General features: G+C 38.9%; 1 protein-coding gene across 1 annotated transcript in view; it reads left to right on the top strand.

The window, feature by feature from the left end:
- The first annotated feature begins 369 nt into the window (after positions 1-369).
- Positions 370-11,613, top strand: part of GPR149 (G protein-coupled receptor 149) — an 86,282-nt gene continuing 75,038 nt past the window's right edge. The window contains exons 1-3 of the mRNA XM_068547368.1: positions 370-1,389; positions 2,344-2,536; positions 7,668-8,125. Coding sequence (XP_068403469.1) covers positions 370-1,389; positions 2,344-2,536; positions 7,668-8,125 — 1,671 coding nt within the window. The remainder of the gene's footprint in view (positions 1,390-2,343; positions 2,537-7,667; positions 8,126-11,613) is intronic.

Raw genomic sequence — 11,613 nt, 5'->3', positions numbered from 1 at the left:
AGCTGCTTTGCTCCATAAGAAGGACCCGAAAGGACCCACACATCATTGTTTTTCAATCTACTTAAGGAACTTTTGCTTTCATGCCTGAAACTTGCTGGTTTCAGGAGGGAGTTTTTGGTTTGTTTGTTTTTAATTGAAATGTTGAAAAGTTTCGTATTGCTGCTTTAAGTGGAACCCAATTTTAAAATATGGGTTGAGTCAGATCTAAAGGAGACTTGTCTGACCATCTTCTGCCGGGACTGACTGGTGAACATCTTGAGGGAAACTTGGTAGGAGATAATGAGATCTGATTTGCAACTAACCGCCATGCTCAATTTTGAGAATATTTATAGACTCACTGAAAAAGAAATTAAATATTGACCAAGGATAATGTCTGTATTTCTCAGTAACTTATCAACAAATGACTCTAGCCTGTGGAAAGAAAATCATAATTCGACAGATCTTTTAAATCCGCCAGGAACCGTGAATATCTATCTTTTTTGCCTGACATGCTTAATGACTGTCGCAGCCCTGGCAGGCAGCATTTATTCCCTAGTTTCCCTCATGAAAACGCGGAACAGAACTGTTGTGTCCATGCTTGTGGCGTCCTGGTCTGGGGATGATCTCATGAGCGTCTTGTCGGTGACCATCTTCATGTTTTTGCAGTGGCCAAATGAGGTCTCTGACTACTTCCAGTCTCTGTGCACCACCTCTGCCTTACTATATTTATGCCAGGGCCTCTCGAGCAACTTGAAGGCGACTCTCTTAGTCTCCTACAACTTTTACACGATGCGCAGGGCTGTGGGGAGCCAGGCAGCCTCCAGGAGATCCGGCCAGGTGCTCGGCGTGGCGCTGACGGTGTGGGCAGCCAGCCTGCTGCTCTCGGCGCTTCCTCTGTGCGGCTGGGGCGCCTTTGTACGCACGCCTTGGGGCTGCCTGGCCGACTGCTCCAGCTCCTACGTGCTGCTGCTTTTCGCTGTGTACACTTCGGCCTTCGGACTCCTCGCCGGCCTCTCGGTCCCCCTCACTCACCAGCTGCTGTGTTCGGAGGAGCCGCCAAGACTCCACGCCAACTACCAGGAAATTTCCCGCGGAGCTTCCACTCCAGGGACCCCTTCAACGGGGGTTGGCAGAGTGCTTTCCCTGTCCCCAGGTGATGCCCCGGGCCCGGCCCTGCGGTGCTCTGGAGGATGCTCCCCGAGCTCGGACACCGTGATTGGCCCGGGTCTGCCCACGAGGGCAGGGCTGGGGCAGGGACCGGGGCGCGCTGCTACCGCTGTGGCTGGAGCCTGCAGGCGTGAGGACCGGGGGACCCTCTACGGCACCAGGAGCTTCACCGTGAGCGTAGCGCAGAAGCGCTTTTCTTTGATCTTAGCGATGACAAAAGTCACCCTTTGGCTGCCCATGATGGTAAAAGTGCGGTTGCTCACAGAGCGCGGGGGGGGGGGGTGTGCCAGGCAGTATGAGTGCGTGTTGAGACCAGCGTCCCCGGTTTGGAGGGTCACCCAGAGACGTGCATTAAGTCCGCTTACGAATGTATCTCGCTTGGTTTTAGAGAAGCACTTGGAGGAAGGCCGTTCACGGGTAGGAGGAGCAGCCGCGAAGCCTTTGCTGCTAAGTGCTTCTCGGTTCAAAACTGGGGAGGAGGATGGGGAGCGCTTTCAGGCGCGGGAGACTTAGTTTTCCGAGATCGCTCATGGCCAAGGGTGTCCTTTTCTCTCATAGCGATATCTGGGAGTATTCAGAAGAGAAGGGAGGTAGTAAAGAGGGTGTTTGCCCCCAGTCTTCTGTCACGCCCTTCTCTCTGCTCCATTCCTCCCTCGTAAGGACGCCGCCCATCCCCAGCAGGGAGAGAGGAGAGGCGTGATCAGAAGTAGAGGCAGCAGAAAGTAGACAAAACAGGCTTTTGTTCAAGCTTCCAGGAAAGAGCCCAGCTGAGAGGTGGCGGGTGGTGCCCTAGTGTGACAAGCATAACCTGGCAGAGGTGAGGAGCCAGGGATGTGACAAAGGACATCTGGAGTACCAGTTACAGGTTTCACACACGCTTGCCTGTTCTCTGGGATAGCGTTTTCCGTATTGTGACTGTGCTTCCCTGGTGGAAACTTGAGCTGGCAGCTAGCACAGACCAGGCTCTCAAGAGTGGAAACCCTCAAAGCCTGTGCAGTCTGGAGCAGCGGGCCTCCTCCCAAGGAATCCCAGTAGTCCATCACCAAAACCGAGGATGCCAGCCCAGGAGTAGAGCTTCTGGCTCTCAGACAGGAAAGGGTCCTGGAGAAGGGAGCTGGGGCAGCATGCTTGAGGGAAAGGCTTGGCAAAATGGAAAATGTTATCCTAGGATAGGTCTGAAGCTCTCTGCTTTTGCAGATCCACATGGTGGTCCAGCACGTCGTGGGCTCTCAGAGCCTTCCCTTTGAGACGCTCAGCTTTCTGCTAACCCTCCTGGCCACCACTGTAACTCCAGTGTTTGTCTTGTCCAAACACTGGACACACTTGCCCTGTGGCTGCATCATCAACTGCAAGCAGAACACATATGCAGTGACGTCTGATGGGAAAAAACGTAAGTCCTGAACAGTGCAGAGGTGGGGAACAATATGTGTATGGTCAAATACAGAAAGGTGGTCTATTGAGAGAGTTGCCTTAGTAGGGGATGAAGAGTCCAAGGACAAATGAAGTGGTAAATAAAGGGAAGAAATTATAATGTGAAACAATTATTAACATAGTACTGGAGTAAGTTTTAAATGAGGCAAGTTTAAAACAACTCTGTGAACTGCTTGTACATTGAATAATTATTTTAGGTAAGAAAAAAAGAATTCATTCAACACAGCATGAAGTCAACAAAGGCCTTTAGGTGTTATATCTACCATAGCTCTTAGCCTAGAGTAGAAAATAACTCCCCTTCCCAAGTCTACGTATGAGAAGTCTGCATCTTTGAAAAGTTAAAAACTCATTATATTAAAGTTCATTATTGTTGAGTGGAAGAGTAAAGAAAAGCATTTTCTTTAGTTTGCTGCTTATATTCTTCCAGGGTTTTGGAAAGTTTTCAGAGTAAGCAATAGGAGTGACTAAAAACAGTTCCAAAACAAATTTTAAGTGTTTGCCTCTGCTTTTAGAAAACATACATATATACACAAAACAACCCCGCAAACACCTGTAATTTCAAAAAAGGACAAAGGTGGCAGAGTTTGTCAATGTATGTTCATGTATGAATCTAGCCATGCTAGTTATTAAAAAAAAAAAAAAAAAAAAAAAAAAACTATGTTCTAAAGAGTACCTCTAGACCAGGAGTGCGGTCAATTATAAAACTCACTAGAGTGTAATTGTTCCTGTTCTGAGACAGGAACAGTTGAAGAATGACCTGTATATTTTGACTCTGCCAGGAAGGAAAAGGACATTTTTTTGTCATGCCAGACAAAAGATAGGATGTTCTACCATTTAATAAATCCAAGACTACATTGGTGTATGCTGGATTAACTGTTCCATTAATTGTCCTTTGCTCAGAATAAGCAAGTAGATTATTCTTTAATAGAGAAGAAAGAGTAAATGAAAACAGTCCATCTTAGACTATTTAGGGCTATGAAAACTGGAGACTGTTAAAGAATATTCTGCAATCAATTCTTCAACAGGTTTATTTTATAGACATTAAATAGTCATGAACTGGTCATTTTCCATGTATTCATGACATTTAATGTCTAGATAATTTTCAAATGACCAGAAGATTTTTTTTTAGTGTTAAGGATGCCATGAAGTTTTATTGTTAATAGATGCCAAATTCATCTATGCCCTTAAAATAAAATAACCATGGAACTTGTAATAAGTATGTGCTTTTGGATATTAATATCCAGAGCAACAGTGACACAGAAAATTAATAATAAATCTTTTTGAACCACATAGAAGAACATAGAATATATAAAAATCACTTACAAGCCTGAAAGTTCTACCATTCTATCAAACATTAATATTTTGTCACTAAATTAATGAACTAACCCCATCTTATAGTATTTAAAATTGTAAGAGAGACAAGAAGAGTTTAGGGCAGTCATTTTTAAGAACTAAAGGGCACCTCTATCAGAGCTGAAAACAAAGCAATGCAACAGATCTATCACTATAAATGGTCTAGGAAGCACTCTATCTTATACTGCACAAAATAGAAGAAACTACAGCAGGCTAGCAGAATCAATAATCATGCTAATATCTCATGTTTGAAATTAGAACCATGCCTTTCAAGATCAAAATAATATTTTTCCTCTAAAATTATCGTTGCCCTTATTTGTATTTATTTTAAAATTTCAGGGAAGGTGTTGAAATGTGAGCTTAGAGAGGCATGGCTTTGAAAATAAAATGTTGTGAGAAATGTTAGTTTAAAATGGCTCCATTCTCTTTTTTTTCTTTTTTCTAACATCTTTATTGGAGTATAATTGCTTTACAATGGTGTGTTAGTCTCTGCTTTATAACAAAGTGAATCAGCTATACATATACATATATCCCCATATCTCCTCCCTCTTGCGTCTCCCTCCCACCCTCCCTATCCCACCCCTCTAGGTGGTCACAAAGCACCCAGCTGATCTCCCTGTGCTATGCAGCTGCTTCCCACTAGCGATCTATTTTACGTTTGGTAGTGTATATATGTCCATGGCACTCTCTCACTTGATCCTAGGCTCTGCCACAGGAAAATTATAAGAATAAGAATGATGTACTTTCCTTGTCTGAGGACGCCCTGTAAATTTTCCTATTGCTAGGATGACACAAAAACAGAATTTTGAAACTCCACAGATGGCTCATCCTCAGGTGGGCAGGTGCTTGATCAGTTATAGTACTTTGATTCTATGTAGTTATAGTACTTTGATGGCTCCAGTTTCACATTTAAGCTTTTTCTCCTTAACAAATTAATATCCCCCTTTTATATTCTTTTGCTGGGAACTCCAGAAGCAAGAAAAGGAAAATATTTTTTCCTAACTCATATTTACCGTAGGTTCATTTTGGTGATGTAAGCATAATTCTACATCTCAGCTTCACTGTATGGATACTGAGAGACATGCAGCCAGAAAATGAATGTCAGTAATGGAAAATAATTTCCAGAAATAATAGTTCTCTCCTGTTTTCAACAATAATCTGTATTACTAGTGTCTCAAAACAAAAGTGGTTTAAAAAAAGATGGTTTTAACACAGAGGTCTCAGGTGGTAGACATATGGATTGGATATGGCTTTCAGACCCATTTGGTTTGCATGACATGATGCGTTCTTTTGTAAATTAAATAAACAGTTAAAATAAAATATTTTCTATAAAAATCAGATTTTCAGCTTCTGTTTTTTGACAAAGTCAAAGTATCTGGTGACATGTTACTCTGAAGAATTATGTATATTTATAAGCTGATATAATTACTTATGTCTAAAATTGTCATTAGTAAGATGTGATTAAAAGCAGAGACTAGAGCTATTTCATGCCTTATCCAGGGTTTTGCTTTTCAGAGCAAATGTAACATTATACTTATTTTTCATAAGTGTACTATAGACTTCAAAAGACCCTGACTCTATTCTGATGGTCTTTAAGTTTCTTGTAAGTTACTAGTCAAATATTGTCAACTCTGTTATGTTGTTATAACCTATTACCTTCATTGGTTAGTCAGAATTTACCTCTAGTGTTAAGGAAAAGTCAATAACAAGAAATGTTTCTATTGGTTACATTTCATAATTAATGTACTTCCCTTAACTTAAAGATAGCACATCAGGGACATTCTGCTTCCATTAACAAATTTCTGTCATGGATCTGATTAGCAGTAAAGCAATTTCACATAGAGGTTAATGACTCCAATTCTGGAGTCAGCTTTAAATTAAAATCTCTTTACCAGGTAAGTAATCTTAGGTAGGTTTCTTCTATCAGCCTCAGTTTTCTCAAATGCAAAATAGAACCAATATGCCTTTTATTATGTAGGGTTGTTGTTTTGTTAAATGACATGACCTATGTGCATAACTGTCCCTGGAATGCTCTAGTTCCCCACTGTATCTTTCTCAATCACACTTCCTTCTCATAGCCTACCTCAGACTGCTTCTTGCACCCAGTGATGTGGAAGTAGATTCTCCATCGACACATTCTGCACAGTTTTTAAAAACCTTACTCACTTTTGCTTTATATGTTTCATAGTTGTAATACACAGCTAATAAAATATATAGCCACAGATATCCATTTATATGATAAAATTAGGATTTTATGACAGTTTTTGTTTGCTTAATATCCTTGAATTGACCACTTGTCACTTTATAACTTTTTTTAGAGAAAAAGGAAACCCAACAATAACTAAAACGTCCTTTTAGTTCCTTCAGCTTTCACACTATTAAAGTAAATTAAAAATTCTAATTTAATTTTACTGTACTATATTACTAGAAAAAGTTAAGTAGTACTATAAATGAAATAGTGTATAATGTTAACATCTGTTTCTACTTTTCCATTTTCTTTGAATAGAAATTTGTGTTTGTATCCTGGCTCAATGTTTTGGCTCAAATAATGAATGATACCTATAAATTCTCTTTCAGTCAGCAGAATTGGTTTGTAAATCTTCAGTTCTGAGACAATTTCAGTAATAGAATCAGCATATGAATGACATGAGGTTGTATTGTAAAATGAATCAAATTTTACCTGTTGTTCTCATAGAAATTTTATAGTTTTTAATAAATTTTTCCACTAAGGATAGCTAAATGTGTGCTATAAAACACAGAACTATCCAAGTAGAAAAAAGTTTTGAAATGAGCCATGTTTGAAAGATGAAAATCAAAACATTACATTGCATTTTGTCTACCATCTTGATATAGCTTCATTCTTAATACACAAAAAGTATCTAGTATTTAATGACGTTCACATACAACAATTGTATCACTTCTGTCACATTCTCATGTGTTATTCTGCTAAGACTTTATACAGTATTCACCAAATAGTAGTGCTATATGTAAGATACCATCATATTTCACCTGATTTAAACCATGGAAAGTTTTGTGTTCCTGCTAAACTCATCTTGTAGTTAATCAGGTATAGACATGTTGTAAAGTGCTTCAGTTCACAGAAATATGTCTATATACTCTTCTATACAATTCATTTCAAATTTATTCAGAAATGTACATATTATTTTTAAAAGTTTAAAAACTGTATTGTAGCATTATCTAATTTTTACTGTATGCATTTATAAACATATAAATGTCAGGAATGATATACATCAAAATATTTAAAGCATTTATATCTGTTGTTGGTATTGCCAGCAGAATAGCTCAAGTAATATTAAGAGCTTTTTAATAATTAAGTTGTAGCAAAATAAAATTTATAAACAATGTATTTTATACCCAAATAAAGAAATGTACAGATAATTGGTAGACTGATAGAGCTAAAACTAAAACTGAGTGGATATGAGACTATTCTAAATTATGGATTAATTTTTTACATAAAATTTCTTTAAAGACTTCAGTGTTCTGGGGTTGTATGTATTTCAAGGCTTCCATTGTGTCAGTGAGAACAGTTAGGCCCAGAGTGATAAGATGGTTGAATTTGTGAGGCACAGTTGCTTTGCATAATTGACAAGAAGTAAACGAAGATAATTCAACGAATCAGGTTGAATTCACTTTCCTATTTTTATTCATTTTGTATATCCAAGCACTGTTTATATCTGTCTTCCTAATCATGTAATTTTGTTTTTGTTTTTACATAGCCAAGAGGAGATGCATTGAATTCAATCTATCATTTCAACGAAGTTATGGAATTTATAAAATAGCACATGAAGATTACTATGATGATGATGAAAATTCAATGTCCTATCACAATCTCATGAACTATGAGTGCAAAACTACAAAAAACTCTCAGAGAGACTCTCATAATATATTCAATGCCATAAAGGTGGAAATCAGCACCACACCCTCTCTGGACAGCTCCACACTAAAAGGCATCAACAAATGCACAAACACTGATATTATAGATGCTAAACAGGATTCCCACAATGAAAAAGGTGTTGATCCACTGCTCTCTGAAAAAACAGAAGGTCATATTAAATATGACGAAAGCACCCTTTTGGAAGGGCCAGAAAGAAGACTTTCTCATGAGGAGAGTCAGAAACCAGACCTTTCAGACTGGGAATGGTGTAGGAGTAAATCAGAAAGAACCCCTCGTCAGGTACAGTAAAGGTTGTTATTCCTCTTAAATTAAAAGTGAGACCAAATACGACAGCATGCAAAAAAATTATCCGTTGCTTATTTCATTCATCCGACTCCAAGGTTATCTTCACTTAACTCAATTAATTTCCATAATACTAAATTTTATTTCAAAGTGTCTTTTTAAATTTTTTTAATTAGTTCTGCATTTTCAGTCAAATTCTGTGTATTTTGGAATTGGCAGAGCTAAACAGGATCTTTGAGACGAACATCTATTTTAACCTTAAGTAATCTGTGTAAATTCAGACTAGACTCTCAAAACTTATTTCAAATTAGTAAACTTGTAGGTTTTATATCTTTTCTTCACCTGAAAAGTTTACACAAGTGTCCAAAAGAGGTTTTGGGGCAAATGTTTATACAGCTACCGGTAAACAGGTAGTCCTTTTGCAACTCTACTATTCACATAGCTTGCCTATTAGTCTTTTTTTTCTTTTGAATTTTATTTCTTTATTTTTTTATACAGCAGGTTCTTTTTTTTAAACATCTTTATTAGAATATAATTGCTTTACAATGGAGTCTTAGTTTGTGCTGTATAGCAAAGTGAATTAGCTATACATATACATACATCTCCATATCACCTCCCTCTTGCATCTCCCTCCCATCCTCCCAATCACACCCTGCTAGGTGGACACAAAGCACCGAGCTGATCTCCCTGTGCTATGCAGCTGCTTCCCACTAGCTATCTATTTTACATTTGTTAGTGAATATATGTCCATGCCACTCTCTCACTTCATCCCAGCTTACCCTTCCCCCTCCCCATGTCCTGCAGTCCATTCTCTATGTCTGCATCTTGATTCCTGTCCTGCCCCTAGGTTCTTCAGAATCTTTTTTTTTTTTAGATTCCATATAGATGTGTTAGCATACAGAATTTGTTTTTCTCTATCTGACTTACTTTACTCTGTATGACAGTCTCTAGATCCATCCACCTCACTACAAATAACTCAATTTCATTTCGTTTTATGGCTGAGTAATATTCCATTATATATATGTGCCACAACTTCTTTATCCATTTGTCTGTCAGTGGACAGTTACGTTGCTTCCATGTCCTGGCTATTGTAAATAGAGCTGCAATGAACACTGTGGTACATGACCCTTTTGAATTATGGTTTTCTCAGGGTATATGCCAGGAGTGGGATTGCTGGGTGGTATGATAGTTCTATTTTTAGATTTTAAGGAATCTCCATACTGGCTGAATCAATTTACATTCGCACCAACACTGCAAGAGGGCTCCCTTTTCTCCACACCCTCTCCAGCATTTACTATGTGTAGATTTTTTGATGATGGCCATTCTGACTGGTGTAAGGTGATACCTCATTGTAGTTTTGATTTGCATTTCTCTAATGATTAGTGATGTTGAGCATTCTTTCATGTGTCTGTTGGTGATCTGTATATATTCTTTGGAGAAATGTCTATTTAGGTCTTCTGCCCATTTTTGGATTGGGTCCTTTGTTTTTTTGATACTGAGCTGCATGAGCTGCTTCTATATTTTGGAGATTAATCCTTTATCAGTTGCTTCGTTTCCAAATATTACTCCCATTCTGAGGGTAGTCTTTTCACCTTGTTTAAGGTTTCCTTAGCTGTGCAAAAGCTTTTAAGTTTCATTAGGTCCCATTTGTTTATTTGTGTTTTTATTTCCATTTCTCTAGGAGGTGGGTCAAAAAGGATCTTTCTGAGATTGATCTCATGGAGTGTTCTGCCTATGTCTTCCTATAAGAGTTTTATAGTGTCTGGCCTTCCATTTAGTCTTTAATCCATTTTGAGTTTATTTTTATGTGTGGTGTTAAGGAGTGTTCTAATTTCATTCTTTTACATGTAGCTGTCCAGTTTTCCCAGCACCACTTCTTGAAGAAGCTGTCCATTCTCCATTGTATATTCTTGCCTCCTTTATCAAAGATAAGGTGACCATATGTGCGTGGGTTTATCTCTGGGCTTTCTGTCCTGTTCCATTGATCTATATTTCTGGTTTTTTGCCAGTACCACACTGTCTTGATTACTGTAGCTTTGTAGTACAGTCTGAAGTCAGGGAGCCTGATTCCTCCAGCTCCATTTTTCTTTCTCAAGATTGCTTTGGCTATTTGGGGTCTTTTGTGTTTCTATACAAATTGTGAAATTTTTTGATCTAGTCCTGTGAAAAATGCCATTGGTAGTTTGATAAGGATTGCATTGAATCTGTAGATTGCTTTGGGTAGTAGAGTCATTTTCACAATGTTGACTCTTCCAATCCAAGAACATGGTATATCTCTCCATCTATTTGTATCATCGTTTTTTTTTAAATTAATTAATTAATTTATTTATTTATGGCTGTGTGTTGGGTCTTCGTTTCTGTGCGAGGGCCCTCTCTAGTTGCAGCGAGTGGGGGCCACTCTTCATCGCGGTGCACAGGCCTCCCACCATCGCGGCCTCTCCTGCTGCGGAGCAGAGGCTCCAGACGCGCAGGCTCAGCAATTGTGGCCCACGGGCCTAGCCGCTCCGCGGCATGCGGGATCCTCCCAGACCAGGGCGTGAACCCGTGTCCCCTGCATTGGCAGGCAGACTCTCAACCACTGCGCCACTAGGGAAGCCCCTATTTGTATCATCTTTAACTTCTTTCACCAGTGTCTTATAGTTTTCTGCATACAGGTCTTTTGTCTCCTTAGGTAGGTTTATTACTAGGTATTTTATTCTTTTTGTTGCAGTGGTAAATGGGAGTGTTTCCTTAATTTCTCTTTCAGATTTTTCATCATTAGTGTATAGGAATGCAAGAGATTTCTGTGCGTTAATTTTGTATCCTGAAACTTTACCAAATTCATCGATTAGCGCTAGTAGTTTTCTGGTGGCATCTTTAGGGTTCTCTATGTATAGTATCATGTCATCTGCAAACAGTGACAATTTACGTCTTCTTTTTTGATTTGGAACCCTTTTATTTCTTTTTCTTCTATTATTGCTGTGGCTAAAACTTCCAAAACTATGTTGAATAATAGTGGTGAGAGTGGGCAACCTTGTCTTGTTCCTGATCTTAGTGGAAATGGTTTCAGTTTTTCACCATTGAGAATGATGTTGGCTGTGGGTTTGTCATCTATGGCCTTTATTATATTGAGGTAAGTTCACTCTATGCCTACTTTCTGGAGGGTTTTTATCATAAACTGGTGTTGAATTTTCGCAAAAGCTTTTTCTACATCTTCTGAGATGATCATATGGATTTTCTCCTTCAATTTGTTAATATGGTTTATCATATTGATTGATTTGCGTATATTGAAGAATCCTTGCACTCCTGGGATAAACCCCACTTGCTCATGGTGTATGATCCTTTTAATGTGCTGTTGGATTCTGTTTGCTAGTATTTTGTTGAGGATTTTTGCATGTTCATCAGTGATACTGGCCTGTAGTTTTCTTTTTTTGTGGCATCTTTGTCTGGTTTTGGTATCAGGGTGATGGTGGCCTTGTAGAATGAGTTTGGGAGTGTTCCTCCCT

This window comes from Eschrichtius robustus, chromosome 6, assembly GCF_028021215.1.
Source record: "Eschrichtius robustus isolate mEscRob2 chromosome 6, mEscRob2.pri, whole genome shotgun sequence".
In the NCBI taxonomy this organism is placed as follows: Eukaryota; Metazoa; Chordata; class Mammalia; order Artiodactyla; family Eschrichtiidae; genus Eschrichtius; species Eschrichtius robustus.
Note: the sequence above shows the minus strand (reverse complement) of the source record. Positions and strands in the feature narration are given on the sequence as shown.